This window comes from Nymphalis io, chromosome 22 (genome assembly GCF_905147045.1).
Source record: "Nymphalis io chromosome 22, ilAglIoxx1.1, whole genome shotgun sequence".
In the NCBI taxonomy this organism is placed as follows: domain Eukaryota; kingdom Metazoa; phylum Arthropoda; class Insecta; order Lepidoptera; family Nymphalidae; genus Nymphalis; species Nymphalis io.
The window spans coordinates 2,538,718-2,552,505 of NC_065909.1; the positions used below are offsets into that span (position 1 = coordinate 2,538,718).

At 33.4% G+C, this 13,788-nt stretch overlaps 1 protein-coding gene across 1 annotated transcript; it reads left to right on the forward strand.

Moving 5' to 3' along the window:
- Positions 1-150: 150 nt before the first annotated feature.
- LOC126777122 (uncharacterized) lies at positions 151-13,012 on the forward strand. Its single transcript, XM_050500018.1, has 4 exons — positions 151-425; positions 1,169-1,323; positions 3,793-3,932; positions 12,840-13,012. Exons 1-4 carry the CDS (start codon positions 334-336, stop codon positions 12,921-12,923), a joined length of 471 nt encoding a protein of 156 aa, XP_050355975.1. The 5' UTR covers positions 151-333; the 3' UTR covers positions 12,924-13,012.
- The last annotated feature ends 776 nt before the right edge of the window (positions 13,013-13,788 follow it).

Genomic DNA, 13,788 nt, shown 5'->3' on the forward strand with positions numbered 1-13,788 from the left:
GTCAATTTCGGGTTTGCATATACCATATAATATAAACGCATTCAATATTGGCATTCAGTGGACGAAATTATGTGACAAATGTATTGGAACCTCATTACATAATTTTATGAATATTGCCACGTATTATAATTGGATATGTCACACACAGACAATTTCAAAATGTCTGATAGCGAAATTAATTCAATAATATATTTCTAAAATGGAAAATAAAACCTAAAAATGATTATAACATTGATGTAACATATAAAGATATATTAATACTAATACTTGGAAATGTCTATATAATTTTCGTGATTATTTAAAAACTTTACCAAATTGTTGCGTTTCAATAAAATGGGTAAATTGCCGTATCTGTACACCGACTCGGAGGAAACGGAAGATACATCTAGTTCTGTGGAAAACATTAAGAAGAAAAGGCGATTGTCGTTAGTAATTATAAATGTTATCGACTTTTTTATTACTCTGCTTATGTATTAATTATTTGATTACTGACGGATTACTCGAATTGGCTAATATTAAAATTTCTCATCAATTAATAATAATTACTTATATATGTGTATATTTGAGAAAGAACCACCTAAAGATATACTTAAAAACCAAAGGTTATCTAAATAAAAAATGTGCCAAGCTGTGAGAGTCGTTTTCGAGCTAAACAGTATATACATATATATAAATAAATATATATACAAGAATTCTTCATTTAATATTATTATAAGATTTGTTATAGTAGTTGCGTACGACGTGACGTCACATCTTTTGTCAAGCCAAGCCATTCAATCTGGGTCTGGGTAACTACCTCCCACTCATCAAATGTTCAACAGCCAAACAGTAATACAAATATTGTGTTCAGTTTTGAAGGGTGAGTGAGCTAGTGTAACTACAGGCACAAGACATAACATCTTAGTTCTCAAGGTCGGTGGCAATGACGATGTAATGAATGATTAATAATTCGTACAGCGCAAATGATTATAGGCGATGGTGTCCATTTAGCATCACGCCCATCTACCTATTCGCCTTCCAATTTCGTATAAAAAATAATAATTGAGCAGCTGTACTTCCTAATATAATACAATAAATGCAAAACTGTTTGATATTATGTCCTTGAACGACAAAAAAAAACTTATCTCTTTAGTAATCTTATATATAAAAAGTATTTTCATAACCCTAGGATTTTAAAATTCGCAAACGAAAATATCAAAAAGAAAAAATGCAACGTCCACAGTAAGTCAAAAGCGGATCCAGATTTCCGAAGCCGGAGCCGTTCCAGTCAACGGATTTTCAAGCAGAAGCTACGCGGTATACTGAAGCACGCTGAGAGAGAATGTAAGTTTACAAACGTGGATTATTAAGGGTAAAAATTAAAGCGACATCAGACCATGTGACAGTAGATAACAAGATCGCAAAACAAATATTTTAATACTTTCAATATAATTCGTAAAAAATACCTTTACAGGAAATTGATCTGTGTTCCTAATATGTAAAGGGCATTATCGTATAGCTTGGTTGTAGAGCTTTGTGTACCACCCTCTCATCAGATGTTCTACCGCTAAATAGCAATATTTAGTATTGTTCTGTTACGGTATAAAGGGTAAGTAAAGTAAGACCCAGTTCTTAAGGTTGGTGACGCATTGGTGATAGAAGGAATGGTGAATTTCTTACAGTGTCAATGACCATAGTCCATGTGTAGTCCATACCTAATTTTACAATAAAAAATTGCATGAGAAATACCTGTAAGACAATAGTATTTTTATTTTGCGAATTCGATTGTGCATCTTATTAATATGTTATTAGAGATCGATTGCCATAACAAATATTTTCAACTCTGGTGTCAGCTCTATTTGTGCCCGTATAGCTTATTATCCTTTCAATATATATGTATATAAATGCTAATGTGTTTTTGAAGCTTTTGCCGCTACCATGAATATTTGCTTATCCCAAAAGCTGAATGGCTGATAATGCCTAGATGATATGATGATAATTGTTTTAGAGTTAATAAAATAAAATAAATAAATAAATTAAATTTTATTTTATTTTGTATTAATTAGAATATTTTTAGTAATTTTTTGTAACGTAAACTTTGCATGAATTTAATGAATTATTTAATTTTAATTTGTACCTATATCAATTCAAACTATTTGTGTTTTTAATTTTAATTTTATTAAGTGCATGTTTATTTTTTTATGGTCTTTAATTTGTACCAATTTGGACTTTTTTTTTTTTTAATCTTTCTACTCATGTTGCTATAATTATGTGTTAATGTATTTTTAAAACAAATATTGTAATTGTTGTGGCTACTTTAAAAAGCTTCACATGTTAGCTATTTTCACTAAATTGTTTTACATTTGTCATTAAAACATGTAGTAGCTACTAGTGGTCCTTAAAATAAATAAAAAAAAATAAAAAAAATGAAAAAAAAAAAATGGAATCGAACGAATATATTTGAATAGTATTTTTCATATAATATTGTGTAGACGAATTCGCTGACGTGTATAGCTAGGTATGTACTCGAATGTAAGCTAAGTTCTTTAAAGGTAATTACCTAAAAAGTGTTTTAAAACAAGCACGCCGTTAATAACGATAAATAACGTTACACAGTAAAGAGCACTTTATTTCATTCAGCTACTAACCTCTAAAAAATCTATTAACTTTGCATATTTTTCATAAAATTTACGTTTAAAATAGCACTTTTATATTCAAAAATATAAGCTCTTGAATTTTGTAGCGGTGAAATATTACGCAACGAATAAGTTACCTGATGAAGTAATTTTGAAACAAATAAAATCGGAACGCCAATCTTTGTATATATATGTATATATGTTATGTACCCTAGGTATTTTTTTGTTTCTGAAATAGTAGTTGAGAAAAGTTTACGAGTGATTTGATAATCATGGGTTACTTATTAAATTAAAATATATCCAAGTGTCATACAAAAAGTCGAGATGGCCCAGTGGTAAGAACGCGTGAATCTTAACCGATGAACGTGGGTTCAAGCCCGGGCAAGCACCTCTGAATTTTCATGTGCTTAATTTCTGTTTATAATTCGTCTCGTGCTTTTCGGTGAAGGAAAACATCGTGAGGAAACCTGCATGTGTCTAATTTCATCGAAATTCTGCCACATGTGTATTCCACCAACCCGCATTGGAGCAGCGTGGTGGAATAAGCTCCAAACCTTCTCCTCAAAAGGGAGAGGAGGCCTTAGCCCAGCAGTGGGTCATTTACAGGCTGCTACTACATCCAAGTGAAATGGCGTGACGCTAATGATATTAGTTCGTTAAGCATATATTTATGTTTATTAATTAATAGGCAAAGTCAAAAATATCCGTGAAGTTTTATTAAAGAATATATACCATGTAAATATATTCATCCCGAGAAGTTGAAGGTTTAGCTTGAATTAAATATAAGTAACTGAGGTTAGGTATACCAAGGCACATTTTCTTGTCATTATCTTTAAGTAAGAATTGTTAGTCTATATTCAAAATGGCGACAAGATTCCGCCGTCGCGATCGCCGCCATTTTAAACGATGAATAATGTCTTCCGATTTACTCTGTTACTTTTAAAAAAAAAAGGAATCAGGTAGTGTAAATTTATTCAATTTCTTTATTAATATTTTTTCTTCTTTTTTTTTCCTTAACATTGTAAAAATTTAGGGATGTATATAATACCCATCTATGATTATTTTAATCGTCTGTATTGTAAGCTTTGGATTTAATGAGATTAGGCGTTGTTTGTTACCAACGAGGCAGTCAAAATTAGTACGAGTATAATCTAATAAATAATAAACAATCTTTTAGCATCAGACGAAGAAGACAGTGAGCCGACACGACTATTCCGCTCCCAAGATCGCTGTTTCGTTGGCCAAGTTCCCAGGCCTGCGGGGTCGAAGCCTGGCCGCGGCGGCGGTGTTGCCATCGTTGTGCGGAAGAATACTAGTGTATGTAAATAATTATTTTCCATGTTTGTATGTGGCAATATTTAAAAATTCTGCGTTGGTGTTATTAGATCATTATTATATTATTAGTGTTATTAGAAAAAATATATATGATCTAATAAAACAAATAAATATGTAACAACAAAACAAATGAATAAAAATACTTGGAAATTGTTGTCAGCTAGGGGCGAATCTATGCTAATACGTTGTTTTACGCTTTTCGATTTTTAAATTATTGTTGTAGCAATGGAAATGAAATGTAAATTAAACTTAATATATATTTTTTATTAAGCTATAGAAAATTAGTATTCACTTCGCTGGCGTTTTGGAGAGAGGGCAAGTATTAGATATTAAATAGTAGCTAAATGTCCTAGGTGTTCAAGCTTGCTTTATACCAAATTTCATCAAAATCGGTTCAGTATTTAAGCCGTGAAAGCGTAACAGACAGACAGAAATACTTTTGCATTTATGATATTAGTATTCATATACTTTTTTTCCGTATAGTTAAAAGTATGTATTGCTTATCTCGCCACAAAGTTACGTATAATTTACTACTTATCTACTATAATATTTTTTATATATATAATTCAAAGTGCTTGAAACCACCATACCGTACCGTAACAGCCTGTGCATGGCCCACTGCTGGGCTGAAGGCCTCTTCTCCTTTTTTTGAGGAGAAGGTTTGGAGCTTATTCCACCACGTTGCTCCAATGCGGTTTGGTGGAATACACATGTGGCAGAATTTCAGTGAAATTAAACATATGCAGGTTTCCTAACGATGTTTTCCTTCACCGTAAAGCACGAGATGAATTATAATCACAAATTTAGCACATGAAAATTCAGCGGTGCCCGCCCGGGTTTGAACCCACGATCATCGGTTAAGATTCACGCATTCTTACCACTGGGCTATCTCGGTTCAACCATGGAACCATGCTTAAAGTTATTCAATCGCTCGACTGGTATCGAATTTAACTTCAGTGTTGTTGTTGTTCCGTCTTCGAGTACATAACCCGTTAGCACATATTATATCGCTTAATATACTATTAATGATATATATTGAAGCACTTGTGTGCATATGTCTTTGTGTGTACGTTTATAGCAATATATCTATGTATATTTCTGTGTATATAAATGTTGCATGTATAAAACTATATTTATGTAATGGTTACCGACATTGTTCAATTACACTAATTAAGATAACAATAACAATAAAAAGCAATTACAATATACAATATTAAATCATACATAATTAGTTTTCGCCCGGTTCTAAGAGGGTTAGTTCTTAGGTATAAAAAATTAAAAAAAATTCCTTTCTTGGGGTTCAAGCTTGATTCACACCGAATTTCATCAAAAATGGATCAGTATTCTAGCCGTGAAAGCCGAGTTACTTTCCCATTTATAATATTAGTATGGATTAAAAATGTTACTAGATACAAAAAATCCTTACAATTGTTAGGATAACGAAAACTTAGTATCCTCGCCAAGGTGAGACGTTACTTTACTCCAGAACAACTGCTCAGCTTATATAAAGCACAAGTGAGGTCATGTATGAAGTACTGCTCTCACCTTTGGCATGGCTTTGCCAAGAACCACCTTCGGGCGCTAGAGTTGATTCAGGGACGTGCCAGAAGGCTGATAGGAGACGACACATTGGTCGAGTCTAGGCTCCGAAGTCTTGAACATCGACGTGTGGTTGCATCACTCTCAGTCTTCTATCGGATACATTTCGGAGAATGTGGTCAGGAATTACTCGAACTGATTTCTCCCGCCCCCTTTTTACCATTGAACTTAATGAGATAATTTCACTTACTAATAATACTCTTAAATAAAAGCCAATAAAAAAAAGTATTTATGTTAAGTCGATTTTTCCAAGAGTATCTTGTTTTCAACATATAAACACGTGGCTTTTTAACTCGCAAGGGTATATTTACAGTAATAGGTATATTAGAATGTAAAGATTCTAACCTTTCTCGTGCCAGCTCTATACGTTATAAAAGCTATTTTCCAATTTTGACCATATTGTAAATGTTATAAAGACGATTTTAGTGTGAAGCTATTTATCTTCAGCGTCGGTTAGTTCCGTCGTATGTACTGGTAGGATGCACGTGAAATAGGGCTTAAACATTGAAAGTGAGGGTGATAACGGGACGATAGGGAGCTCTTAACCGCGATGTAAATAGACCTATGAAATAATAGAGTCGCACTTATATTTAAGAAAATAATTTATAATATACGAAATTTTTGTTTAATAACTTTGCATAAGTGGTTTGTATCAATTTTGATGTTGTGGGTTTTGGGAGTGGTGATGCAGTTGAAGATGTTTGTCGTTTTGCGAGTTGAAATGTGAAAAATATAATATTCAGCTTTGAACTCAACAATAACTCAGTTTGAATAATAGTAATATTTAAGCTATCTATAATTTATTATTATTTTTTTGTTTTTATGTTTTCTGTAAAATTTATATTTTGTCTTATATTTATTGTTTTGTCCTATTTAAGTTGTAATTTTTATTTTACACAATTTTTATTTCATGTGAATTTTTTGTCTTGAATGAACGTTTTCTAGTTATTATTAATAATAAATAAGTCATATGAAATAAAAAAGAAATGAGCAATGTAGTGGTCGCAGTATAAATATATTACCGTGTAACTAACTACCGTTTATTATATACATTACCGAGTCGTTTTACTATAAATTATTTTGATATAAAATAATGATATGTCTATATGTTATCAAGTCTTTAACAAGAACTTTGTATCGTTGGATAGTTTTGCACTCGTTCGCTCCATTTTTCACTACAAGCTCCCATCGGATCTCGGTTTAAAGCCGAGTGAAATACGAAGGCTTCGACTTTGATTCCCGGATGGTTTCCAAAACGTATTTATTACGTATATAAAGCCCGTTACATACATTTTCGTTTTAGATTTAGAAAATGATAAAATTTATTGAAGGAAATAAAAAATAAATTAATTTTGTAGTTTTTCATGTAGATAGATGTCATATAATAAAAAATTAAGATCCAAGAGGTCTTGAGGTCAGTGGGATCAAATCCAAGTAAGTACGTCTGAGTTTTCAGTTTTTAATTTGTTTTTCGTTGACGGATATCATCGTAAGGACACCTGCGTGCATCGGATGAAATTCCACACGTGTATCTAGTGGAAACAAGAAAACGCAAGCGTAACGAAAAATTTCGTGCAATAATCTTCAAATATTGTCCTAAGCAGAAAGGAAACCTATGCCGAGTTGCAAAAATGGGTTGACTTACAAAAAAAAAAATCAGCAAGATAAGTATATTTTGCTCTAAACTGACAACCACATTTTTGATCTAGTACCTTTATAAGGCCACATATCTCGAGCTCCAATAAAAAGTTTTTGAGATTTTGTTATATTCCGGATTCTGCAAGTAACGGGACTCCTACGCCTGAACTCTTTCGGGTTGCGTTGGTTTTGCCGTTCCATCGGATCATGAGAGCAAGGGAATGGAAATCGCACCTCTGTTTGCACACACACTTGTGCACTATATAATATGTTTCGCGAAAACATATATAATATGTTTCGCGATGTTGGCTTGTCTTCCTTGAGAATATCCGCCGTAGCAGAAATTTGTCAGTAGGACATCAATAGTGCTCTTAAAATTTTCCTTTTTATTAATTATTCGAGTGGTTAGTACGACAATTGTTACTGGTAACGACCATAAATACACAGAGGCTTGAAAACAATTCTTATTACCAAACATTGTCAATATTCGCATTATTATGTTAAGGAATATCCTAAAATATCGTACAATATGCACGAAATTATTGGACTTTATCTGAATATCAACGCTAGGTGTCCGAATGGTTTGAACGAATTCATTGTACTATTACATTTTCCACTGAAATGCGTTTTGATAATGAATCTGTTTGTTGCTCAGTTCATTGTTTATGAAGCTTGCCAGTTCTATAATATCATTCACGTCTAAAAGATAATAACTGATTGATATAATGAAACAAATAGTCATCATCTTATTGACGTATAAACAGCTGAGCGATCGGTCCAGGGTAGGGCTAGGTCCAGCTATCTGACACTTCGAGCGTCAGACGACGTCAGCGTAAGATTTGTTATTGTTAATGTGTGCGTGAGATCAGTACATGTGCTCACATGTAATACATCAATTCTCGCGAGTACCTTGGCACTCACTATTTTTTTCATATTATATATAAAAATGAATGCTTGGTTTTTTTGATCGAACTTGTCACTTTTTTATCTATTAGCATTGTAAGACGTATAAATTTAGTAGTATATTATTTTTTTATTTGTTAAGGTGTTGCTTGTTATTACACTGGGACGGTTGCTATTCAAATTGAAACACGTATCGACGTTGAGTCCTGAATACCTACGTAAAAAGCTTTCCGCAAAACTGTCACATCTAAAATAGATTTCATGTATAAATGGACAGAAACTTATATAAGGATATCGTTATCGTTAATATATATTTTGCTTCAAGCTGACATTACATTCTCATTTTTTTTGTATTCGGTGATCTTATTACTGCATGTTTCTCATTAGAACGGATGAGAGGTTTTGATTTGTACAATTTCATTCATTCGTTCGCAACTTATATAGCAGCAACGGTCTCCGTATGTAAAACTAAAGTTCGGTTGAAACAGTTATGCTAATGACGTACCCTGGTTCCGACGACGCAAATGAAGCTGAATTTCGTTTCCATGGGCGAGCTATGTGGAAATTCGTACGTTAAAATTGATCGTGAGCGTATATAGATTGTGCATTTGTCTGATATTGATATTGTATATAAATTTGTGTTGACAATTAATCGATACGAGAAAATATGGTCGACAGTTTTGAATTTGGAATGATTTTATCATGGGCCAGCTGCTCGCAACGACTTCGTACTGGTGAAATAAGGATTTTATCCCGTGCATTTTTTAATCAAGCACAAACATTCGCCAATCGATCTATTCGTCCATACAATAAATGTTATGTGACTGCCTCGTTGGTCTAGTATAAGGCCGCAGACCCCGAGGCCCTGGGTTCAAATCCCAGGTCGTGGTTTATATGTCGAAAATTCTCAGTAGCAGCCCGGAGTCTGGAAGTTGGAAGGGTACAATCCCGTGCCTCTGAAAGCACGAAAAGCTGTTGGTCTTGCGTCTTAACTCTTTCCGGTCATGTCGGATTGCCGTCCCATAGGACTAGGAGAGTTAAGGAAAAGAGAGTGCTCCTGTGTTTGCGCACACATTTGTGCACATTAATATGTCCTGCGAAGTTAGCTAATTTGAGACTAGAGATTGGCCGCCGTGGTCGAAATCAGCATATAATAATATATATGCATAAAGCATACGCCCTGCTTATTTTTTCATGCGATTATTTATTATTAGTTTCTGTTTATGGCTTCTACGAGTGAGTGGCTCATCGTACATTCATCTCACACTACATCGTACAATAGTTCACCACCACTCATAGAAATTGGCACGAGAAAAAAAAAATTAACCATCCCTTCCATCGTCAATGCGCCACCAAGCTTATGAACTAAATTGTTATGTCACTTGTGCCTGTAGTTACACTGGCTCATTGCCCTTCAAACCGGAACACAACAATACTAAATATTGCTGTTTGGCAGTAGAAATAGGTAGATACGAATGGAACACACGAAATCTCTTCGTCGCCGCCTCACCGTTGGCAACCACCAACATAATTTTTCTTGCGCGTTAATTTTAATTTTGTTATAAATAAGTTATTAACATAAATTAAGTATAGAGTTTAATGTCCAACGTTCGAAAGGGCACCGCGGCTGCTCAATTACTTATATGATGACATTGACTTTTACGATTACGATTACGGTAGCGATGACTATGACTCGAATAAAAATAATCGGAATAAGATATTTTTCTACAGTAAAATGAAGCCTATATTTTAAGTTAGACTAACAATATATATCAATATATCGGTGATAATCGCATTAAATTCCATGCAGTAGTTTTTGCGTGATGTGGGTACAAACATATAGACAGACGAAAATTCTAAAAAACTGTTGTTTTAGCTTCTGCTGCTTTAATAAAGACCCCACATTAGCTTTTTCCAATATCTATAATGTACAGACATCGGCCTGATACAATTTTATTATATTTGTCGATATATAAATAGACTAGTTAGGGCTAGCTTATAAGATTTACGGCGGTAAACCGATATGCAACCGATCCATATAAATTCGGCCAGGAATGGACATGAACCATATATATTACAAAGATATTAGTGCTTCTTTGCCTTTTAGATTTTTTTCACACTAAAAGTTTGGAATTCAGATATATAGGACACTGCAAGTGAATGTGACCCTGTCATTAAAGTGTAGCGTCCAGGGAATTTTCAAGATGCTGTTTAACTAATGTTATAGTTTTTAGATAATAATGTCGATGAGACTTTATTCTATTAGTTTATATAAATGAATATCCTTATATCAATCAGTGATTATTATTATTATTTATCTACACCTTTTTTATTATATGCAATAAATATTATAGTAAATAAATCAACAAATATCATACCAGTTAAATCATATTGCTTTTAATAATTATCATTTACAATCCAATCTTAGAAACTCGCAACATTCCTGTTTTTCCGAATTTAAAAATCGAATGTTTAAATTTTCACTTTAAAATATTTATTCCCATGTTATAAAAATAAATAAAACAAAGAAATATTTTTAAATCATTTGTTAATTTATATTTCTCGTATTTTACACTTCTCCTTTTAATTGTTTCGAATTTTCGGAATAAAATTAAAGTCGTTGTGAAAATCGGCCACTTGACGCCTGATGGTTAATGAAGGTGTCTGTTCTTAGACGTTGGCATTGTTAGTGGATAAAGATTTTTCTCATATTATCATATAATATTAATTTCTCATAATTGCCTATCATATTATTTGACATATCATTTATCATATCTATTTGTGGGTTTGAATCCCACTCAGGACAGACATTTATGTGCATGAACATGCCTGATTGTGCTGAGTCTGAGTGTAATTATGTACATAAGTATGTATTTACAAAAGAAAAGTAGTATATCAGTTGTCTGGTTTCCATAGTACAAGCTCTGCTTAATTCGGTATCAAATGGCCGTGTGTGAATAATTTCCCAGGATATTATTATTATTATTATATCTTGAGTGTTGTGTTTCTAGTACCTTGTACCTTGATCTATTAAAATGAGAAACTTTTTATCTTTCACAACGACTTTGTTGTGATTGTGTAAAATCTGGTCGATAAACACGATAGATAAAAACTTAGTACCAAGTAACGTTTATTGTTGCTTAATTTAAATATTATTGACTTTAAATAACGATGCTCCGGCCAATGTTTATTGATTGGCCATCATTGGCTCCAATTAAATTGGACCGAGACCACAAATAAGCTGCTGAATTCGCTGCGAAGCGATGGAAATGCTAATAGTGTTTGGTAAAGTTTATTCTGTCGATGGAGCTGAATTTTAGTTTCCTGTCAGTTTTATTTTGTTCATCAGATGTATTTTTAATTGTAGCTAGACTTAGTAAAGCTGATATGGTAAATAAAAGGAGTTTATTTTATACTACTATTTATTATAATATTAGTGTTCTTTAAGCATGTAAGTTGGCTAAAAATGCCTAATTACAGCGGATAAGGCATTGCCGTTATAATATTTAAGTCGTTCTTTTTAACAAGAAAATAGACTCATTTAAAATCAGTTGACCTATAAGGACCCCTTATCAATAAACCATGTTGATGCGACTTTAATCTAAGGGATTAAATTTAAAAGGGAAACCTGCAGCTCTGATCTAGGTGCGGCGTTTTTTCACGTCATATCAATTGTGCCTGTTGTACAAAACACAGGTACGGTTTTGCGTTGAATATAGCTCACACCTTTGGGATTGCTCCGCTAAGTACCTACTGGAGGCATTGGATCGGTTGCAGCGACGTGTGGTTCGCATTATTGGCGACGTAAAGGTCACAAACAACCTCGAGCCTTTACAATTGCGTCGAGAGATAGCAGCGCTGAGCGCTTTCTATCGACTGTATCACGGCGAGTGCTCTGAGAAATTATTCTTTTTAATTTCTGCTTTCACCTTCCTTCATAAGTCTTCGCGTGCTGTCTCTCGGTGTCACCGCCTAACTGTGACATCTATTCCATCGCGCACAAAGAAATTTGGCAACTCTTTTTTTTGTCGCACTTCCATAAAATGGAATTCTTTATCAGCTCACGTGTTCCCCTCCTCTTACAACCCAACCCGAGTTCAAACGGGGCGTGAAGAGGCATCTTGCGGGCCGGCAGCTAGTGCAGAACATTCTTCCCGACTATACTGGCAGTCCTCGCGTTTGGACTCTACTACCACTTACCATCAGGTGAAGTAGAGTAATTTGCCTTCCAGGAAAATATATATAAATATAGTTTCAGTCATTTTAATACCTCCTAAATATCCAAAAGTGGTCTTAAACACTTATATGCCCAAAAAAATATAATACACTTGTGTGCGTCTTTCTGCTTTTAGAATTTAGGTGAGAAGGTTATAGTGTATAATATTATTATGTAAGTAGCGGCACTTTGCACTTTAACTTTAGACTATTGACGTAAGTGATTTTCAGATTCTTGGAAAAAATATTACGAAAGCTCGACTTTTCGTAGTTTAACTCTCCTTACAAATAATTGTGCGAAGTTTTACTTCAATCAGACGTTTTAAAGTGGGTGAAAGCCACGTTCAAAGTTTTCATTACATGTATACATACCAAGCTAATAAAAGCGTGTTAAAAAACTCCAATCTACATTACAAATAGTTGTTACACAATCAAATACATAATTCACAACTTTGCTCGTAAAAGTCAATTTTAACTACCACTTTATGGGTCATAGAAAAGAAAACGACCCTATTGAATTGTTTTATGTTCTAGAATATACCGTGTCAGCAGAGTTCTACGAGCAGCACGAAGAAGCGAAGGTGGCCCAAACGAGTCGATAGGAAGCGGTCTTATTGAAGATGGATTTATTTAATTATACAAGCAAAAAAATCGTTTATTTAATAAGCCAAGAGATTTAAAGTCGGTTTCATTAAACTTTTTATAAATATTTGCTAGTTTTCTACTGCGACTTCGCTCGCGCTCTAGGATATGAAAGAGGTAAAAAATGCTCATGTACTTCCTTGAGTTTCAAGCTTGCTTCGTACCAAATTTAATCAAAATCGGTTCATTGGTTTAGTCGTTAAAGCGTAACTGAGAGACAGTTACTTTCGAATTTATATAATATTATTATAGATCTTAACTAACTATTCGTCCGATCATTGTCAAATTTTCCATTCACGTTGTCATGGGTGCCTTATGAGGTGCCTTACACCTCCCCTCTCACACGCGGGCGGCCTCCCTCACAGACGGAAATAGTATTTGTAGTAAATAAGACTCAAAGCATCACAGTGGTTAGGGATAAGTATTGCGGCCCATGCCCAGAATTACTTCGACGTCGTAATAATAGGGATATTTTTGTTTAGATTTAGTTTAAGGTCTCTGTACTAGTTTACATAACTTGTATGTACTAGTAGCAAAACAATTATACAGATTCAATCTAATCAAATTCAAATTAAAAGTAACAAAAAATCGTCAGTAATTTTAAAAAAATGTCAAAATTAAATAATAAATAATGTCATTATTATAATAAAAAATCAATCGGCGAAATCATAATTAAAAAATATTAAAATTATTAATTATAACTAATCATGCATTTTATAATAATTAAGTAACTTATTTCTAAAGATTGAGGGAGAGTCACAAAGAATGTCAATGTCCGGAATTGATTTAACGATATTGTTATATTTATTACACTTTGATTTGATATCATTAGATTAATTAA